Here is a 21,254-nt window from a genome sequence, read left to right as displayed (position 1 = left end):
TGAAAATGTTTTTCGAATATATAGCAAAAAGGATATTTATATATTTCCTTGAAATATACTTAAAAAACCAATATAGCATGTGACCAAAAATAAAATCATCAAATAAACATTTTTTATTATTAACATCAATTTAATAATATATTAACTCCCCAATTTCGCTGGATATTAACTAATATGCAATTAGCATTTAATAGTTTTAAGTAAGTTCAGGAAATCATATCACACGATTATTATATTTTCCATATAATATAACATTGTCAATCCACAAAAAGAATTAAACAGTTAATGGAATAAAATAGTTATTTGAATTTTCATTACTTAGTAAAATATTTAATATATTTTTTGTTCAATTGATTCATTTCTTTTTGAAGATTTAAACAGAGATAAGTTCGTAGTTTATAAATGTGACTCTTTGCTTACATTTCTTCAAATTTTACGGTAATACAAAATAAAACATTATACTCTAATTACAAGCTATACGTTTCTACAACCTAATAATTAACGGTATTGTTTTTTAAATGTTGTTAATTACAGGCAATATAATGTTGTTTTTAAAAAAATATATATATATGTAAATGATGCCATTTATAAAAAATATATATATATATATAATTTTATCTTAGAAGGAAAGAACGAGCACAAAAAAAACGGTTAATTCAAAAAAAAGAATTATATAACTATTTTTCATCAAAAACAAGATGATATAAAAAATTTGGAAACTTAAATTCAAGTTCAACTTTTAAATATCAAATGACGGGTATCATACATGAATATGAAATTTAAATAGCAAAAGTAAGTTTCAAATTACTTAAATATTTCAAATATCGGGACAAGAAATAACGAATATAGAAAGAGAACGAGTAATTTAATTAGTTAAATACAAGCTATATAATGTTGGGTTATTTTTAAAAATGTAAATTATTTCATTTATATATAAAAAAATATGATATTATCTTAGAGAGAAAGAACAGGAACAAAAAGGGAATGGGTAATTCAAAAAAAAAAAATATCTAAACTATTTCTCATCAAAAACAAGCCTATATAAAAAATTTGGAAACTTAAATTTGATTTTAACTTTCAAATATCAAATGACGGGTATGATACAAGAATATGAAATTTTAATAGCAAAAGTAAGTTTCACTTAAAATTTTCAAATATTGGGACAAGAAATAACGGAAAGGGAACGGGTAATTTAGAAAATAAAAAATTATTATCTTAACTAATTCTAATAATATACAAAAGGGAATTATGGGTAACGGGCAAGCTGAAGACATACTATTTATTCATGTGGGTGGACCAAAATATTTCAATTTGTTGTAGGACATGCATAGTGAACGGGTTTGACTGTCTTGATATCTATATTTATGTTATTTTATTCAAAAGTTTTAATGTTTTTCATTAGTTTATGTGATGTGATAGTTCACAAATTTAATTGATTTCTAATTTATCAGTCATTCAGTTCACACTCGATCCGAGTCTTATATCATGTCGATTAAAATATTAGAAACTTTATGATAAACATAGTTTTTGCAACCAATCCCGCACGTACGTGCGGGTTCATCCCTAGTAATTAATAAAATTGGAGTTATGTTTTTTTTTACAAAGAATAATTAAATTAATCGCAGAAAATTAGAAGGAAAGGAAAAAATAAAAAGAAAAGACTATTATTATGGACCGTCCGATAATTATATCTCATAAGATTTTAACCGCAGCTCTTTTTCTTCTTCTTCTTCACCTTCTCTCCGATTTGTTCCGTCGCTTCCGCCATGTCGTCGTATGATCCGCCGATTCACCGACACTCTGCCGTAGTATTGTTTCTCCTTCTGCTTGGTTTTTCTGTAGCGGCGGCCGACGATGTGTCCTGGACCGACGACTCCGGCGGCCTCGAGTCTCCTGGCTGTTCCAATAAGTTCCAAATGGTAATTCGGATTATTCTGTTTGATTCTTTGGCTCTCGTGTTCAATCCTTCCATGCTTCACTGGAGCTGATTGATCGACTTTGCTTTATCTATCTTCCGATTTGGGCTCTTTCTCTCTCTCTCTCTCTCTCGTTAATGCGATTCTATATTTGGTCTCATTGTTGAATTTTCGTTTATGCAGGTTAAGGTCTTAAATTGGATTGATGGGGTTAAAGGAGACTTCTATACTGGCTTAACTGCGCAATTTGGAGCACCGGTGCCTTCTGATGCTGATCATAGTGTCAGACTTCCGGCTGCTTTTGTAGATCCTTTGGACTCTTGTTCCAGTCTCTCGTCCAGGGTTAGTTTCTTTTTTCTTGGTTTATACAATTTGCAATCCATTCTCAATGGGCTTGCATCAGATTCATGTGATTTGGGATGTTGCAAGCTGAGTTTTTGCAATTTTGATTGACTTTTCTAAGTGTTGTTATTGTGTTAAATTGGCTTTTCACTGTTTCTTCCAGTTTGATGGACATATTGCCTTGTCTATCCGTGGCAATTGCGCTTTCACAGAGAAAGCAAAACATGCTGAGGCAGCTGGTGCTTCTGCTCTGTTGGTTATTAATGACAAAGAAGGTTTGGTTTCTCAATACTGTTTTCCATGGAAATGGTTTTCTTGTTACTTAGCTTCGTTAGCATCTAATTTATTCATGATCTGTTATTAGATCTTGATGAGATGGGGTGTATGGAAAAGGACACCTCTCTAAATGTGAGCATACCTGTCTTAATGATCTCTAAGTCAAGCGGGGATGCTCTCAACAAATCTATGGTAGAAAAAAAGATAGGTGAGCCGTTGTGATTTGAGAGTTCAATTTTTCTCAGCTATTCAATATGCTATTGACTTGTGAATGCTCTACCTCTACAACATATAACATCTGGTATTCTTGTAAACCCTCTCCTCTAGGCTAAATCCAATTTCTTTATGATGCAGTTGAGCTTTTGTTGTATGCTCCAAAGCGTCCTGTCGTGGACCTGACAGCTGGATTGTTATTGCTCATGGCTGTTGGAACTGTTGTTGTTGCATCACTATGGTCAGATCTTACAGATCCTGACCAAGCTAATGAATCTTACAGCATATTAGCGAAGGTTAACATCTTTCAAGTCCTCGTTTGGTGTTCTTCTTTGCTCGCTATACCAGAAAATTGTGGATAAAGCTATTTCACGTGCTATGGTTTCATATTATATACACTAAACTAACTGCTTTCAATATTTCCAATTTCCTATACACTTAGTGTACAGTCTCTTCCAATTTCGTGGACTTGGTGATCAAAATGTCAATTTATTTGCCTCTGTAGCTGTTATGATGCTGATTTATCGATATGTCTTTTTTAATACAAATATCGATTTTTTCCAGGAATTTTCTAGTGCTGGGACCAAAAAAGATGACCCAGAGAAGGAAATCCTTGATATAAGTGTCACTGGTGCTGTATTTTTTATTGTGACAGCCTCAATTTTTCTGCTGCTCCTTTTCTACTTCATGTCATCATGGTTTGTATGGGTGCTCACCATATTTTTCTGCATCGGCGGCATGCAGGTAATTTCATGAACATCCGGTGGTTTTGAACCTGTTTATAATCATATTTATATAGTATATGTGCTTTTTCAGTCAAATCTAACAAAGTGGCTGTTGTTTTCAGGGTATGCATAACATTATTACGGCAGTTATATTGAGGTATTCTGAAATATTCCTGAGTAATTTACTTGTCTCTTTTTCTGGTTAACATTTCTTAATGGATATATGTTTGATCCTCCTGCAGAACATGTAGAAATCTTGGTCGGAAATCGGTGAATCTCCCTTTGCTTGGGACAATGTCAGTGATGTCGCTTTTAGTGAACATTTTCTGTTTGGCATTTGCTGTTTTCTGGTTCGTAAAACGGCACACATCGTATTCTTGGGTTGGCCAAGATATTTTGGTAACTTCTCACAGCTCTCTTTTCTTCATCACTCAATGCTTTTTTTAGTCTTTTCCTTTCATCATCTGATTATTTTTCTTATTACTGCATCTATTTTATTTTTCAACTTAGTTTCATATCCCCCTCTTTTCATAAAGCAAGAGGTCATCTAGAGAAGTATTGGTTCCTTGGTTGCACTATGTGATATATTTATTCTCATATTGTTGACAGGGCATATGTTTGATGATCACGGCCTTGCAAGTGGTTCGATTACCTAACATCAAGGTTATTTATCTGGTTTGTTAATTTAGTGATTTATGATGTTTCTCTGTTTTATGCTAATAGTGATTAGTACTTCAGGTTGCTACTGTACTTCTTTGCTGCGCGTTTGTCTATGACATTTTCTGGGTCTTCATATCACCACTGATTTTTCACGAAAGCGTTATGATTGTGGTGAGTTTCTCTTACAGTATCCATAACTATAGTTTCTATTGCTACACTCATTTTATCCAGGTTAAGCTTAGAGTTGGGCTTGTTCTGTAATATCAGTCCTTTCTACAATTCTGACAAAAATGTGCTTCAGATATCTGATCTATTAAGATTTGGAAGGTATCACTGATTGATTTGCAGTTTGCTTTGTGACACAGAAATTTTGTATGGTCCATCACATTACCTTACTGCAAAGTTGCACGGCTGTGTTTCTTTGCCGTTTTGTCAACTGCGTACACAAATAACTTTATAACTAAAGAACCTAACAGTTCTATCTGCGTCTATAAGCTGAGTAATCTTGTAGACTATTGCAAGTTATCTAGTTAATATTCTTATTTGAGATTCCTTCTTGTGTAGGTTGCCCAAGGAGACAGCAGCAGTGGGGAGTCCATTCCAATGCTACTAAGGATTCCTCGGTTCTTTGACCCTTGGGGAGGGTATGACATGATTGGTTTTGGGGACATCCTCTTCCCCGGTTTGCTCATTTCCTTTGCTTCCAGGTACTTTTAAGTCAGTTACATTTTTAGAACTTAAAAGAATGAACTTGGAATTCCATCTTTTCCCATACTTTCTCTGGACTGACTTAAATCTCTGAACTCATACATCAGGATTCTTCCTTAGCGATTTTCTTGTTCAATCCTCTCCTAAAATTTATGCGTGCTTTACTCTTTGATCTCAGATATGACAAGATAAAAAAGAGGGTAGTATTAAATGGGTACTTCCTTTGGTTGACTATCGGCTATGGAATAGGTAAGTCCACACATTACTAACTCTGTAAACTTAAATGGCGTCATATAGCTTATGCAACAGAGTGAACAATCTCAAAATTCTGTTGGTTTTTTAGACAAGAATGTAACATAACTTGATTTGTTAATCGAGATGGATGCGCACATTTTACAATCTCGAAACTTAACAGAAACATTGTTTCTTCCTGTTCTGTTTTGTAGGTCTGTTACTGACATATCTAGGTCTGTATCTTATGGACGGACATGGCCAGCCTGCGCTATTATACATTGTTCCCTGTACACTCGGTAAAACCAGAAGCTTGAGTTCCCTTTGCTCCATCTGTTTTCAAACATTCTAGTCCATCATATTTTTCGAACAAAACCTGATGTGTTTTTAACTCTTAGGTTTGGCCGTCATACTGGGGTTGGTAAGAGGTGAGCTTAAAGAACTATGGAATTACGGTATCGAAGAATCAGAATCTCACACACTGGAGGATCCAAGGCCTGCGGCATAATAACATGATTCAACAATCTAATGGTGTGTGATATACCAAACCAGATTAGCTATTCCCCAAACATCGAGCCAAGCGTATCTGTGCACAAAAGCTGATGTAAGTTTTCTGCAAAGTCAAAGTTAATCGGATAGAAAATGTAATGCAAAGCACATCGGAAAGTTTACGATATCGTATTTTTCTTGTTTTGGGGGAAGAAGAAAGAAAGGTTATGTACAGAGTCTATATAATGTAACCTTCTCTTGGATTCAGACTCACGTTTCCGCAGTAACCTTCATTTTGTAGTATTTCAAACTATAATGCAAATTTTCCTTATTGTTAATTCTTTTTTTTTCTTCTTCTTGTGGGTAAATGATAACATATAGTCTCTACTCGCTACTAATTCAATAATAATTTTAAAGTTTGTCCAATATTAATTTATTCGACTCAGGGAATGAAATTCAGACGAAAACAAATGCACGAATCAATGTTTGATGTGAAATATGTGGAATTGACCAAACCAGTCTATTTATATGTTACACACGTGTATAATAATTGACAAAGTAGGACAATTGTCTGAAATAGAAGTGTGACCAACTCATTGTATTATACGACGTGTAGATAAATCCTTCCAACGGAAAATGTGATTAGAAAGAAAACGAAGAATCAGAGTTTTGAAGTTTTTGTTAATAATTTTATTCTCCGGAGATAATAATGTAAGTATTGTCGTGTGCGAGCTAGAAAGAAAATGGTGCAAAACAATTTCTACAAAATTCTTTAACCTATAAATACTCAAGTGATACTTGATTAAGAAAGTAGTTGATTCATTATATGATACATAGTTTCAATAAATATTATATATATCTCATATATATATATTCCAAACCATTGACTGATATATGTACTATATACAGTATAGATCAAATTTAAAAGGTATATTTTTAATTTAAGAATAGTTTCACTGTAATTTACATTCCCTATAAATTAATGAATATAGAATCCATCCATAGAAACATCATTCATGAATTGAATTACAATCAAGACTCAAGAGGAACCAAGTAAAACATACAGTAAAACCTCTATAAATTAATAATGTTGGGACCTATGTATTTTTAAAATTTTTATTAATTTATCGTGATTATTAATTTATCGATATACTAATTGAACCGAAAAACTAATTTGGGACCGAAAAAAATTATTGATTTATCGAGGTATTAATTTATCGAGTATTAATTTATAGAGGTTATACTGTATATAGCTTAAAAAGAAAAAAAAAAGACAGAAGTACATATTAGCTAGTGCATAGCTCCAACGGCAAGTTCCCAAGCCCTAATGTTTACAGCGGCCATAGCATACATGATAAATATATAATAAATCCACTTTTATCAAAATTTAAGAAAACAAAAAGGAAAAGAATATTTCGTTACTTCGAGAATAATACATATCCACACATTTCATATATGTATCCTATCTTACACGTATGTTTATATATAAGAATATATATATATATATATATATATATATATATACACATATAGATGCGTGCGTTATGATTATACCCCGGCCCAATCCAGTATACTGTGTATGTGTTGTATCTCTATATACATCGATCACTGATGATGATGATGATGATGATGATGATAATCATTTCGGAGACAAGCCATCAACAAGGCACTGCATGACTTTGACCTGCATACTAAGGCACTTGATGTAATGAGCCGTCTCTTCCATAAGCTTTGACGTCTCCATTGTTCCGCCTCCCGGAACAAGATTCCTCAGCCTATCCGTAGCCTCCGGAGCTCTCTGGTCACTCCTCCGTTTTGATGATATCTTCCACGTCACCTTCCTCTTTCTCCTTGCAAACCTTACGATCTTGTTGTTTTCTTTGGCGGCTCGGCCCAAGAGGGCTCTGCTCCATAACCGGCTAGACCCTCCGGCTGCTTTTGCCATGGAAACGTAAGCAGCCTTCTTGATCTTCCTTGCACGGTAGTTTGTTGTATCCGGAGAATTAAAAGGGTTTTGTGTTGTGAGATTTGAGAGGGATTGGAGGAAGTGGATGGCAAAGACGTCTTTTTCAGGGACGTCTGTGTTTATGGTTTTGTCTGAAGAGGCCATTGTTTGGGTTCTTAGAGAAGAGAACTTGAGAATGAGAACCTTTATAAAACTCTTTTTTTTTTTTTGAGAATGACACGATATTAGGGTTAATATAAACGAAGAGGTGGAGAGAGAGAATGAGGAATAAATATTGGTTATTTTCCTTTTTACTTATAACCATTTTTTATTTTACAAATATGGGTTTTTATGTCACAAGACGCACAACTATTCAAATTCTCTATAAAGTTGAAATTTAATTAAACTCTAGGTAGAGCTATTTTCTTAAGATACATTTGGTATCCATGTTTTAGTTATGAGTAGGATTGAAACAAAAACAAAAAGTAAACGTGAAGAGATATGAGATAATTAGATGCCCCAACGCCAACAGATTCGATATATTGAAATGTTCGAAATTTTGGAGATTCGTGTGATGTGTTTTAGTACTTTAGTGGATTGGCTGTTAGGTTGTTTACTGGTGGATATATAATTAGATGTGTATCTATATCATTATATATGTGTTAGAATTTAAAATGAAATGTGAATATTAGCAAAAGCCCATGAATTTCGGATAAGTATAAATATATATACACCTAGGGTTATAATTAAAAGTCTAGAATACAGATGGGAAATTAGTGGAAAACGATGTTTTGGATCAAAGAAGAAAAGGTGATGCCAATAGATGAGCAGAACTTGGCCATTTTGGATACATATTTTTGACCACTTTGAAATATGTATATGTATGTCATATATAAAACTATTACGCAAATTAATTATATTATTATTTAAACAAACTAACATAGCATTAATGAATAATGATATACATCTCAACTAATTCAACAAAATTATAATTAATTCGGAAGATGTTTACAAAACGCAAATTAATCAAGCGCATCTGGTTCCTAGCTGTGTGTATATATAAACGGAAAAAGGAGCAATTAGGGGCAAACATCAGATTATGGAATAAGATTCAAACCACGATTTCATGTTTATTTGTTTGTTTTAATAAAAAAAAGGTTTAAGTTCAGTGACGAATGCGTATGGATTAACTAACGTGACCAGCTAATAGAGAGACTATTATGATAAATATTAATTAGGTAAGCTATGTATATATATATGTGAATTTATGTTAACATTAGTTGACAATTAATGACGACTAAGATGGAATGGTGATGATGGTGGAAAACATCTAATTAAGCTGATCATTATCATTGCAAGAGAAAATTACAAAACCATCCCAAAAAATCAATTGACTGATTCATTACTTTGTCGATATCATTCATACAAATCCGGATTTTGAACTATATATTAGTTCGTCAAATAACCAAATTGAAAGATTAATAAACTATGATTCTTTAGGGCGTAAAAGTAAATACTAAACCTAATCAAATTAGTCGCTTGCATCATCAAGAGATAAAACGTGCTAAAAAGTGATCAAAGATATAACAAAATATTCACCATGCAAGAGAGCAACTAAAAATATATAAATATATATATAGGAGAAAATTATGTATATCTAGAATAATAATTAAATTGGTTTGATGACAACATGATGATTTTAATATTCACTAGATATTACTAACTAGTTTATAAGAAAAGACAACTCATGGAAGCCAAAAGAGAAGAGAAAAAAAGAAGAGAAGAGAGACTTAAGGAATACGATTTGTGTTTGGTTAAGGCTATAATTTAGCATTAGTCCCATCTCTTTTGTGTTAATCACTCTCTCTCCCTATCACTTTGCCGCCGGACGTATTTTTCACGCCATTAATTAATTTTGTATGTATCATCATTATCAAATTTTCATATTTCACCTTTACTTCTCACAATTCAGCTCCAAAATTCCCTTGAATACCACATTGTTTTCTATAAGCTTTCAAATATTACATCTAGCATAAAGGTGAAACAAGGTTTGAGGAGATAAGAAATTTACAAAATTGATAATTAGGAGTGAAACCAAATGAATAAACAATATAGTATTAATCAAATACTATTAAGAAGTAACAAAGAGAAGGAGTTGAAGAAGTGGTAGCGTGGGGACACAAGATGGGCCAACCACCACATGAAGGCACATGGCTATATGGCCTTTACCCACCCCCCCAAACTTTTCTTTCTCTCTTATCTTCTTTATCTTTTAATTTGTTTTTGTTGGTTCTAATCATTTTAATTAATATTTAACTACAACTCTACACCGTTCGTTTTCTTTGATTCTTCTCTTAATTTCTTTAAAGCTTAATAATTCGTCGTTTGGTATACTTTCTATATAACCTAGTTGATTAAAATATCCAACCTAAAGAACAAATGATATTGGCCACTCAGTAATATAGGTGACAAATGTTAAAACTCACGAAAGAGAGTTCTAAACATAGTAACACTGATCGATCACTGACGTTGAAAATCATAACGTGTGAAAAGACACGTCATCACTTACGCCATGTTTTTCAGATGTAAGAAGACAAATTAAAGTGTGTGTTAAGCTTTATTTATTACGTTATGTAAAAAAAGAAGAAGACGGCTGATTAAGCTTGACGTTACAACTGTCGGCGACTTTACTCTGTAATTGTTGCTGACGTTGACGTGGTTCCGTTTCATTTACTTTCTCCAGTATAGAGATAATAGCATGACGGCGCTCTCCTTTATATATCTTTCAAACCTTTAAATAATGATCCGACGAGCCACACCATGACTCAAGATTCAAGAATAGTGCATGTGTGTTTGTAACTTGATGCTTGCATGGATTGTTGGATGGTGAAACTATAAAACTTGTTTACTATGTTTGTTATGGTTGAGTAACGTCAAAGAGAAGTCCAATGTTATGAGAATATAAATAACTCGACAAAGATCAAACAAAACCATTGACCCTAAGGCTGAGAATTTTGGCGTTGTTAATGAAAACATAAACTAGAAACGGTTTGCACGTGGGATAACTTTAATGAACACATACGTCGTATACACACGTACATGCAAAATCTTATTATATAGGTCATTATTTGAATAATGAGTCAAGGAAAAATAAAAACAGAACCGTGGAAAAATAAAAAAAGGTGGGCCGATCTTGCCTATGGTTAGAGAGGCAAGATTTTAATACTCAACACGAAGACCACTGCCTAATTTTAATTATCTCTTTAATTTATACCATATTCTAAACTCTTTTAATTATTATTCTTCAATTATATATATGGGGTTAGTTGGTAAAGAGTCTCTCACACAATATAAAATTAACTTTTAAAATCTGTCTATTCGCTAAGACATATTACAAGTTTCAACGTGTTTATACACATTCGCTAGTGCATGCGCAATCAATATGTTTATATGTAGATGACTAGTATCGAATTTTTGGACTAGAAGACTTGAAGAAGAAAAATCTATACACCTTTCAACTTGCATGCTTACAAGATCAAAACATATAGAATGTTGAAGAAATCATTCTTAGCTAATTAACTACTAATATGGTAAGAGTTAAACAACTCTTTTTTGGTAACATGTGGACATTATGGTATATAAACCACACTAATTACTCATGGTGGTCAAAATGAAAGGTCGTCATATCCTTCCATTATGATGCAAAATTGCAAATCATGGTTTAAACGACCAAAATATACCTGATTTTTCATATAAGTTTTCAATAAGTCTGCTTTAGAAGTATTTTGTTGTAAAAAAGGATATACAAACTAATCTGTATCATAAATAATTTTGACAAGTTTTGGGCGTTTACATGAAATATCCCCGAAAACGTCAAAGATATCGATCGTATGTTTTTAATTTTGCGTATTTATATCGATCGTATGTTTTTAATTTTGCGTATTTTGATATCTGGACTAATGTAGATATTATTTATTCATATACCAACTATTTGACCAAATAATTCTATAAAAACTACTAAACCAATAATTATCACAATTGAATTCGGTCGTTCATTAACAGAAAAGAACAAAAGAAACAAGTTGACCAAAAAAAAGAAGAGAGAACATATGTATAATCCAGGATTGTTTCCATGGTATAGGTCTATAACAATGGGCTTTAAAAATCTATTTATCATCGTTTATAAAAATGCAGGCAGGCTTCAAAACCACATGATGGACGGGCTAAGCACTTATCCACATGCAATAGTTTGTATCCTTTAAAATCATGCATTCACAAAGTTTAGTGTGTAAATAATCTATAAGTTTCTTACAGTTTACTTCAACAAATTAAGAAGACTGTTTAACATGTAAACATTAGTATAAACAAATCCGCAAGACATTAAAAGGTTTTATTGAAGAAGTTTTATTTTCTTTCCAAGGTTACACCCAAATATACAAAAGTATAAAACGAAAAGGGAGTATATAAATTATAAACACACAGTTGTAATTAATTAAGAATTATTTATCACACCCATTACCTTTAATCACAGTTCAACATTAATAAATATATCACAATTTGAGAATTATAATTCAAACGAGAGAGCGAGCGAGCTCACTTGATAAGTCCAGAGTCGAAACTAACGCCCGTTGACGGCAACCACATATTCCCGCCAATAAAACCAGCCACAGTGAATTTTTCCGCTTCCGTCACCGTCAAAGCCGAATGGTACCCAGTCCATTTAACCCGACCCGAAACCGATGATCCAGGACCCGTATTCCCGTATTCACCGTAATACAGAGATTTGAGGCCGAAACCACCGGACCAAGGGGACCAACCCGACGGGTCAATCGACCCGCCGAGAAACGACTGCATCACCACCGTCCTCGAATACGCCTTCCACGGCCGACCTAGATAAGTCATCGACTCCGCCGTGATTTTACAGTTTTGAATCGAGATTCCGGTGTTTTGACCCGGATCGGTCCGTCCTTGCGCCGTCACGAAGTTTTTCTGACCCGATAGTGGTTTACGTGCGACGATGTTGCAGGCCTGGAACACGACTACAGAGTTTCCGAAGATGAAATCGACGGTGCCGTAGATATCTGTCTCTCGGTAGAACTGTCGTTTGGAGTGTGTGTAGAGTGAATCTTGGTATCCTACGACGGAGCATCGATACACGACGGATTTATCTGCTCCGACACGGAGCGCCACCGCTTGCTCCGATTGAGGCCCGGCGTTGTTCACGAATGTTATGTCCCGCGCTATAAACCCCTCTCCCATTGCGGCTTTCAAAATCAACAAACCGAATCAAATCAAAACCCAAACCGTACCAAATCATTTAAAATAAGTAACCAAACCGAGAATAGAGAATATGATTAAACCGTTAACAAACCGTAACCGATATAATCAAAGGATAGTATTTATAGAAAGTTACCGACGGTGGCAGTTTTGTAAGTAGTCCAGCCGCCTCTGTTACTTCTGCTACCAACAATGACCGTTATGCCCTTACCGTCACCAACTAACATAACGTTCTTCTGCTTCGTCGGAATGTTGATGTTCTCATGGTATGTCCCGGCTTTCATGTGAATGACGGTCCTACCCCCAGTACTGCTCGCCAATGACGTAGCCAACAACGCTTCTCCTACGGTTTTGTGTGTCCCGCTTCCGTCGGCAGCCACCACCGCATCAACCTTCAGCTCCTCCACCGAAGCTTCTAGAAGCCTCCGCTGCTCTGATGAAGTTACGAACGTAGGGATGGAGTTCTGTTCTGACAAGAGTCTCCCGTGTTTCGATTTCACGGATACGAACAAGTCAAGCGAGTTAGTCAACAAACCGGTTAGGTTTCTTGCGACGAAATCCATCGCGGGTCCGTGTTTGTATGAATTGGATTTTTCTTGGAGGCTTTGCTCACAGGTGTCTTGGTTCGTGAGTGCTGCGCTTAGCCATGTATGAACGTCTTCATCATCGTTATCCGCATGGATGCGAGACAACATGTCGAGTGTGTCGTCGAGCAGCTCGAGGCAGTCGTGGATGGGATCGACCGTGTGGGTTTGTAGGGTTCGATGAGACAGAGTGAGATTGAAAGCGAGAGAACGAGCCAAGAGAGCATGGTTCTTACTCTCTTGAACCGATGCGAGAAACCCTTCTTTGGTTCTTGATGATGGTGAGCTTTGATGTCTCGAGAATCTTGAGAAGTGGGAGTTGGAATCGGAACTGGTCACAGCTGAAGTCGTTTGAAGTAGGTATAAGAAGTTTACGACCAGCAAAAACATGAGTGCTTTAATTAGAATATTGTGATTTGATATCGAAGATGAAAAAGCCATTATAGTTATTATGAAACTTAATGATTTGCGAGTTGTTGTGTTGGCAAGCAGCTCCGTGATACATGTATATATAGTTTCATTTTTATGTTCGTTACTATCTTAATTTTTGTGTTGTTGTAAATTAATTTCCTACTACTACACGACTCTTGAGTTTCGAGCAATATCACATACCACAAATACTTGTACTTTATATCCGAAATGTTATACTGTGATGCATCCATATTAATTTTTATTGTATAATAAGATAGTCCCTACTTTAATCTCTTGTATCCGGATGATTACTGATTTTGTAAGATTTGTGCTGTAACAGAACCTTTGACGATGTTTTACCAAGCTGATCTTAATCATCCATTATTTATCTGTGATGAACCAATTGATTACTCTCCAGCATGAGATTTTATTATTTCTTCGTTTAAATTCCACATAATTATATCTATGATTTATTTTAAACATAATTAAGTAGGACACGATTTTTTGGATTTATTTATTTATTTTCTGGTTGGCGTACGGGTAGGATATAGAGGAAGTCACCAGTCATCTCATTTATATGCAAAAGGAAAAAGGTTATCTTGATGCAATCAATTTAACATTTCACACCAAGTATTATGGTTATATAAAGAACTCTGTTCCATATATTGTATAAAGTTATTAGTTCCCTAAACCTAAACCTTAAGGGTGAAGCAATACAAAGCAGGCTTTAAATTGCCAGGCTGTGTGTATTTACAACCATTTGTTGCTTTTTAATCATAGAGCTACGTATATCTACAATAAGCTATGTGCTTTATTTTTGCGAATAAAAGTATATTAGTAATTTAATTTATGTATAATACAGTTAATCTGTATCCATGCAAAAGTTAACATTTTAAGTGAAGATCATTTATTTATTGACCAACAAAAGTGCAACATTCTAAAGCAAAACGCGTATAAATTCCTAATAACTTTTCCTAAACAAAAATGTTTGGAACTTACAAAAAAAAAAAAAAAAAACGTTCTGGAAACAACATTATTCAACCATAGGATAAAGTATGATGTTACGTACTAACAATTTGATAAGTACAAAGAAGATATATGTAAATGCAACTAATATATACTTATAATACGTATCAAGCTAGAATTACAAGCAAGCAAAAAAAGAAAGAACAAAAAGATTCCTTGGTGACAAAAGAAAAGAACCAAAACTTATTTTTAAAAATCTATACCTGCTTAATTTAACGTTATGTTATATCTTGGAAAATATGTTTCAATGTTACAAAATTATATTAATAAAATTGCGTGATGTGCATATAATGGATAAATGATACCTCCAAACTAAAACAGACAAAGAAACTGGGATCCATCTAATTGACTCCTCAAAGAAAATTCAACGACGAGACGTCTCCACTACTCACCCACTTGGCAGCTTCGGGATCAAAGAAAACACACTTGTGTTTAAAACACTGTTATTAAAAGGAAAACATAATACACCTTGTTGTGAAAATAATATTCATGCAAATGATATAACAATATTTTAGCCAAAAGGTTATATATATATATATATGCACATAATTGTTTAAATATAATCATCGTATATACTTACAAAATATTTGGTATGCATATGCAGTATATATGAGTATATAATTGTTATTAATATTTTTTGTTTCGATAATTGTTTGATAAGGATGCCACTAAATTCATGTCTCTTATACCATCTTCATTGGGGGTATTTTAGGAGGCTAATATACCCCCACTTTTTCAAAGAAACTATGTTATATAAGGATTTTCTTTGGAAAAGTGGGGTATCTTAGCCTCCTAAGATACCCCCAATGAAGATGCCCTTAACTTATACGATGACTTAAGAAATCGTATATCTATATGTTAAGCCAAGAGGTCTAGGTCTTGTCTAATTAATGCATTCACAACTAATTCACGCAATAATGTACTACAAATAATTCAAATTAGTTGATCTATGGAAGAAAAAATAAGTAGTCTATTTTGTATTTAAGCTTATTATGTGTATAAATAAAATACATAATTACTCAATGACTATATATATATATATACATGTATATATATATATATATGAAATAATAATAATAATAATAATAATAAAGAAAAACAATGAAGTATTTCTGATAGATAGATATATGTTAGTATTATATAACTGCAGATGATTTGATGATTGACTATACGTAAGAACTAACTTAAATAATTTTGAATTAGGACAAACTCATGGAGGCCTTACGTTTAAGCTTTAAAAGTTTCCCAATGCCAAAGGAGAGTGACGAAAAGGACAGTCAGTGATTTGAATACAAAACTAACATATATGTACTTTAAGTTAATAAATTTCTATTAATAACAAAAACCAATCTTGCAAATTTTAATGTGATAAGTGAATGAATTGTTAACAAAAAAAGTAATTTTTTAAACCTTGCAAATTATTTGAATCCAAGAGGTCCTTGCACCCTTTGTAACAATAACCTACTACATTATGTGGGTTTGTGGAACTCTAGCTAGTTACATATCTTCAATTATTTTCTCCACTAAATTTGAGATTTCATATTCTCCAAACTAAAACTGACAAAGAAACAGACAAATATCGCTTTCTATTTGCAATTATAATCTCTAAGTTATGTCCCCAGTTACGAACCATGGTGAACCAATTTGATCCATCTTAACTGAACAACAACTGAACTCCTTGTTGCTACGAACCAATGTTTTCCAATCAACATGTACGGTTTAACCGAAAATAATTTGTTTTCTCTTTGATAATGAAGATCGTATCAATATGATTTGTGAAGAAGTTGTGCGTAAATTAAAGATTACACAGTGTATCTCATGGCGAATCAAGTAGCGTACAATATATAAACCAAAAACAACTGAAATTCAAATTTCTAAGCAAATACTAGTGAAACATTCCATCAATCAATCTATAAAGACTACATATATTTTCCGACGTGGTACCTATATATATGCGTATGTCACATTTATTTTTGGGTCGCCTTTTAGAGCATCTCACCATGTATATCTAACCAATATTATTATAATAATGTTAAATTGAGATTAATACAAATGAGGAACTTATATTTAGATAAGTAGTGACTGGTAAATGATAATCCCTTTAAAACAGATCTCTAGGTCATGTGGCAAATGGGCATTATTATCTAAAGGTATGTCACATATGTTATGTATGCATGATTATGCCACTTGTGTTATGTGTTATATTATGTGTTGTTTTATTTGCGTAAATCATGTAATGAATTTTACCAGAATACAAAAAAAACAAGGAAAACTTAGATTTCAACAGACTTGAAAAGCTCGTTGCAGCGATCAACCAATTTTTTTATAGTCTTAAAGACTAATTTTCTTTTGTCAACTAGACTAATTAGTTAGACCATGTTGCACCTAGACAAATACCATGAGTGGCGCGTGAAACCTCTTGCTGAACTAAAAGGTTTGGTCTCAAGAGCTTTTTTACCTTAATAACCGACGGAAAGACAATAATACCCCTGTTGAACATGGGAAATTACATAAGAGAGGGAGGGAGAGATTTAAGACAAAACAAAACAGTGGTCTTTGTGTTGCTGTTGTGTTTTGTTTGGGTGTTGTCTTCTTCTATTTCCTCTGCCCCGTTCACGTTGACGTTGTGCAACATCGGAAGCACGTACGGCTCCTAAGAATACTCCGTTTCGCCTTTTTTATATTATTTTTAAAAACACATTCTTAGAATAAACAAATTAAAACCCAAAGATCAAAAAGTGTCCTCTCTTTCTAATTATTTTTTTTTTAAATTTCTTTCTGTCTTTCATCTTTCAGATCCGAATCCTCGCCGCAAAATTCGTCAGTGCAGCTTCTTCTTCGTCTTCTTGATTCGATCGGCTGTCTGGAGGAACCATGAAGCGGATGATCGTAGGTACGATAGATTCATTCTCCCACGGAATTGGCTTTTTGTTTTTATTTCCTGATCGAATCGAAACGAAACGAAACAGATTTGAAAATATCTGCGAGGTTCGATTTTCATCATTGTTTCCGAAACCTTTACTAGGTTGCACTTTATTATTAAGGACCCGCATTGCAAATCTTTTTGGTTGAATTCGGAACAAACAAGAAATTTTTTGAATTTCATTTTGTCAATTTTGCTGATGTGATGAACTCAGATCAAAGGAATGTAGCTCGTCTCGAATTGTTTAAGGTACTAGTAATAACGAACGATTCCTCTTTAAGTTGAAAGAGCTAAAAACAAAAACAAAACAAAAAAAGTTAGAAAGATGACAAAGTTGAAGAATTGCTTCTTCTTCCTTTTGTCTTTTGAGCTTCCATATTTGGTGGGTCCTTTCATGATAATGATTTCGATTCTTGGCTTTGTCTCCAGAAAAAAATGTTCTTCTTCTCTTTACAATGTTTTTTTTTTTTTTGATCATGTAAGCAAGAAAATTGCATTGACTTAAAAAAAAATCATGTTATTTATTGTTTCCAAGTGATGCAGTTGCTAGTTACGGTGGATTGATGTTTGGAGTATTGAAAAGGTAGAGAATTTGAGAAAGACAGAGAGAGAGTCAGAGATAGAGAGTCTGAAAGGTGAAACAGTATGCTCGGGAATCAGTCAGGGGAATTTAGCGAGAATGGGGATGATGAGATCATCAGACAACTATGTGCAAATGGGATTTGCATGAAAACAACTGAGGTTGAAGCTAAGCTTGATGAAGGAAACATCCAAGAAGCTGAATCTTCTTTGAGAGAAGGATTGTCTCTCAATTTCGAGGTTTCTTTTAATGACTTCCCATCAATCCAACTTTTTATTGAAGAAAAGGATTATTAGTCTTTAGTTTTCGCTTTTTGTTTGTTTTCTGTGGTTACAGGAAGCAAGAGCACTTCTTGGTAGACTGGAATACCAAAGAGGGAATTTAGAAGGCGCACTTCGTGTCTTTGAAGGTATTGACCTTCAAGCAGCTATCCAGCGGTTACAGGTTTCTGTGCCTCCTGAGAAACCAGCTACTAAGAAAAACCGTCCCCGTGAACCCCAGCAGTTAGTTTCCCAACATGCTGCTAACTTGGTCCTTGAAGCTATCTACTTGAAAGCCAAATCCCTTCAAAAGCTTGGGAGAATTACCGGTAATTTCTCTCTTTTATGTGTGAGCCTCATTTTGTTTGCTTTTCACATTTACATCTTATAAATGTACATGACAGTTTGACAATGTGGTAAATCTGAGAGCATTGATCTTGGTACAGTCTTTGAATCTGAATCTTTCCTGGCTGGTTGTTTTATTCTGCAGAGGCCGCACACGAATGCAGGAGCGTTCTTGATTCTGTTGAGAAAATATTCCAGCAAGGGATACCAGATGCTCAAGTGGATAACAAACTTCAAGAAACCGTTAGCCACGCCGTTGAACTACTTCCTGCGCTGTGGAAAGAATCTGGTGACTACCAAGAAGCGATAGCCGCTTATAGACGCGCGCTTCTAAGCCAATGGAATCTTGATAATGACTGTTGTGCAAGGATTCAGAAAGATTTTGCAGTCTTTCTTCTACATTCTGGAGTCGAAGCGAGTCCACCGAGCTTAGGTTCTCAGATCGAGGGCTCGTACATACCTAGAAACAACTTAGAAGAAGCCATTCTTCTTCTAATGATTCTTTTAAAGAAATTCAACCTCGGGAAAGCGAAATGGGATCCGTCTGTGTTTGAGCACCTTACCTTTGCGTTATCTTTATGTAGTCAGACATCGGTTCTCGCCAAGCAGCTTGAAGAAGTAATGCCTGGTGTGTTTAGCCGTATTGAGCGTTGGAACACTTTGGCTCTTTCTTATAGTGCAGCAGGTCAAAACAGTGCTGCAGTTAACCTTCTTAGAAAGTCTCTGCATAAACACGAACAACCTGATGATCTTGTGGCTCTTTTGTTAGCTGCTAAGCTTTGCAGTGAAGAGCCTTCTTTAGCTGCAGAAGGTTCGGGTTATGCGCAGAGAGCTATAAACAATGCACAAGGCATGGATGAGCATCTGAAAGGCGTTGGTTTGAGGATGCTAGGACTTTGCTTAGGGAAACAAGCGAAAGTTCCCACATCGGATTTCGAAAGATCTCGGCTTCAATCAGAATCATTGAAAGCATTAGATGGTGCTATAGCTTTTGAGCACAACAATCCTGATTTGATCTTTGAGTTAGGTGTTCAATACGCGGAGCAACGGAACTTAAAAGCTGCATCGCGTTACGCCAAAGAGTTCATCGATGCCACGGGAGGGTCGGTGTTAAAAGGATGGAGATTTCTCGCTCTTGTTTTGTCGGCTCAGCAACGGTTTTCAGAAGCTGAAGTTGTGACCGATGCTGCTTTAGATGAAACGGCAAAGTGGGATCAAGGACCTCTCTTGAGACTTAAAGCAAAGCTGAAAATCTCTCAGTCAAATCCAACAGAGGCTGTAGAGACTTATCGTTACCTTCTTGCATTGGTTCAAGCGCAAAGGAAATCTTTCGGACCTCTCAGAACTCTCTCTCAGGTTTCTAAATCTTCTTTAATCTATTGAGATCATCAATCAAAACCTTCTTCTTTTATTGAAGAAAACATTTTACAATAACAGATGGAGGAAGACAAAGTGAATGAGTTTGAAGTGTGGCATGGCTTGGCTTATCTTTACTCAAGCCTTTCGCACTGGAATGACGTGGAAGTCTGCCTGAAAAAGGCCGGCGAGCTGAAACAATACTCTGCTTCGATGCTGCATACAGAAGGCAAGAACAAGAACCCATTTAACTAATCACTTAGAATCCAATTCTTGATTTACTCAAATTCGGTTTGAATCCTTGGGATGATCAGGTCGAATGTGGGAAGGACGAAAGGAGTTTAAAGCCGCGTTAGCAGCCTTCTTAGACGGTTTATTACTAGACGGATCATCGGTTCCTTGCAAAGTAGCGGTTGGAGCATTGTTGTCTGAAAGAGGGAAAGATCATCAGCCGACTCTCCCCGTGGCGAGAAGCTTGCTTTCTGATGCATTGAGGATTGATCCGACAAACCGAAAAGCTTGGTATTACCTAGGAATGGTTCATAAATCTGATGGACGTATAGCTGATGCTACTGATTGCTTCCAAGCTGCTTCTATGCTTGAAGAGTCTGATCCTATTGAAAGCTTCTCAACCATTCTTTAAAATCCCAAAAACGTATCATAAAGATTTATATTTTATATGTTCATTTTTTTTTCCTTATCATATCATGTACAATTTTAACCCCTTAAACTAAATATATGTTTTTTCACGTTCCAAGAAATAGAAAGAGTATTTTTCCAAATTTACTTGTAAAGATGCATTATCATATCTGTAGAAGTGTGAATTCGATGTTAGACATCTTTCACTACTGGTCGACAAGGCCTTAATTGAACAAGAAAAAGATTGCCAGACTAGTGAATCTGTCAAAGAGCCAGCTCTGAGCAAGAGTTTGGACACCTAAACTAACATTATCGAGGTGATGCAAAAGCAAGAAGGCTATGATTATA

At 34.7% G+C, this 21,254-nt stretch overlaps 4 protein-coding genes across 5 annotated transcripts; 2 read left to right on the top strand and 2 right to left on the bottom strand.

Moving 5' to 3' along the window:
* The first annotated feature begins 1,709 nt into the window (after positions 1-1,709).
* Positions 1,710-5,903, top strand: LOC17888045 (signal peptide peptidase-like 3). Its single transcript, XM_006293874.2, has 14 exons — positions 1,710-1,919; positions 2,100-2,258; positions 2,422-2,533; positions 2,623-2,742; positions 2,889-3,043; positions 3,312-3,491; positions 3,595-3,629; positions 3,715-3,871; positions 4,082-4,135; positions 4,211-4,303; positions 4,697-4,839; positions 5,019-5,089; positions 5,287-5,370; positions 5,470-5,903. Exons 1-14 carry the CDS (start codon positions 1,767-1,769, stop codon positions 5,577-5,579), a joined length of 1,626 nt encoding a protein of 541 aa, XP_006293936.2. The 5' UTR covers positions 1,710-1,766; the 3' UTR covers positions 5,580-5,903.
* A 1,018-nt stretch (positions 5,904-6,921) lies between these two features.
* Positions 6,922-7,729, bottom strand: LOC17887652 (transcription factor IBH1). The gene has a single exon (XM_023784429.1). It carries the CDS (start codon positions 7,668-7,670, stop codon positions 7,200-7,202), a length of 471 nt encoding a protein of 156 aa, XP_023640197.1. The 5' UTR covers positions 7,671-7,729; the 3' UTR covers positions 6,922-7,199.
* A 4,145-nt stretch (positions 7,730-11,874) lies between these two features.
* Positions 11,875-13,822, bottom strand: LOC17890470 (probable pectinesterase/pectinesterase inhibitor 16). The gene is made up of 2 exons (XM_006293958.2): positions 12,919-13,822; positions 11,875-12,769 (listed from the first exon to the last, which is right to left on the bottom strand). Exons 1-2 carry the CDS (start codon positions 13,805-13,807, stop codon positions 12,099-12,101), a joined length of 1,560 nt encoding a protein of 519 aa, XP_006294020.1. The 5' UTR covers positions 13,808-13,822; the 3' UTR covers positions 11,875-12,098.
* A 3,536-nt stretch (positions 13,823-17,358) lies between these two features.
* On the top strand, positions 17,359-21,024 carry LOC17887845 (protein NPG1). Of its 2 annotated transcripts, none has more exons than XM_023785082.1 (7): positions 17,359-17,447; positions 17,600-17,696; positions 18,270-18,545; positions 18,643-18,895; positions 19,057-20,267; positions 20,349-20,496; positions 20,582-21,024. In XM_023785082.1, exons 3-7 carry the CDS (start codon positions 18,372-18,374, stop codon positions 20,908-20,910), a joined length of 2,115 nt encoding a protein of 704 aa, XP_023640850.1. In that variant the 5' UTR covers positions 17,359-17,447; positions 17,600-17,696; positions 18,270-18,371; the 3' UTR covers positions 20,911-21,024. The 2 variants fall into 2 exon arrangements, with proteins under 2 accessions (XP_023640850.1, XP_006293776.1); XM_006293714.2 differs by having other exon boundaries at positions 18,262-18,545.
* The last annotated feature ends 230 nt before the right edge of the window (positions 21,025-21,254 follow it).

This window comes from Capsella rubella, unplaced genomic scaffold, assembly GCF_000375325.1.
Source record: "Capsella rubella cultivar Monte Gargano unplaced genomic scaffold, Caprub1_0 scaffold_4, whole genome shotgun sequence".
Classification (NCBI taxonomy): Eukaryota; Viridiplantae; Streptophyta; class Magnoliopsida; order Brassicales; family Brassicaceae; genus Capsella; species Capsella rubella.
This window is presented reverse-complemented; position numbering and strand designations above follow the sequence as displayed.

Excerpts from the sequence above, each read along its gene's own strand:
- LOC17888045 (XM_006293874.2), top strand. The coding sequence starts at position 1,767 with ATGTCGTCGTATGATCCGCCGATTCACCGACACTCTGCCGTAGTATTG. Across the intron at positions 3,872-4,081 it reads GGGTTGGCCAAGATATTTTG|GGCATATGTTTGATGATCAC; the intron begins GTAACTTCTCAC and ends TATTGTTGACAG. Across the intron at positions 4,304-4,696 it reads ACGAAAGCGTTATGATTGTG|GTTGCCCAAGGAGACAGCAG; the intron begins GTGAGTTTCTCT and ends CTTCTTGTGTAG.
- LOC17887652 (XM_023784429.1), bottom strand. The coding sequence starts at position 7,670 with ATGGCCTCTTCAGACAAAACCATAAACACAGACGTCCCTGAAAAAGAC.
- LOC17890470 (XM_006293958.2), bottom strand. The coding sequence starts at position 13,807 with ATGGCTTTTTCATCTTCGATATCAAATCACAATATTCTAATTAAAGCA. Across the intron at positions 12,770-12,918 it reads TTACAAAACTGCCACCGTCG|CCGCAATGGGAGAGGGGTTT; the intron begins GTAACTTTCTAT and ends TGATTTTGAAAG.
- LOC17887845 (XM_023785082.1), top strand. The coding sequence starts at position 18,372 with ATGCTCGGGAATCAGTCAGGGGAATTTAGCGAGAATGGGGATGATGAG. Across the intron at positions 18,546-18,642 it reads GATTGTCTCTCAATTTCGAG|GAAGCAAGAGCACTTCTTGG; the intron begins GTTTCTTTTAAT and ends CTGTGGTTACAG. Across the intron at positions 18,896-19,056 it reads AAAGCTTGGGAGAATTACCG|AGGCCGCACACGAATGCAGG; the intron begins GTAATTTCTCTC and ends TTTATTCTGCAG.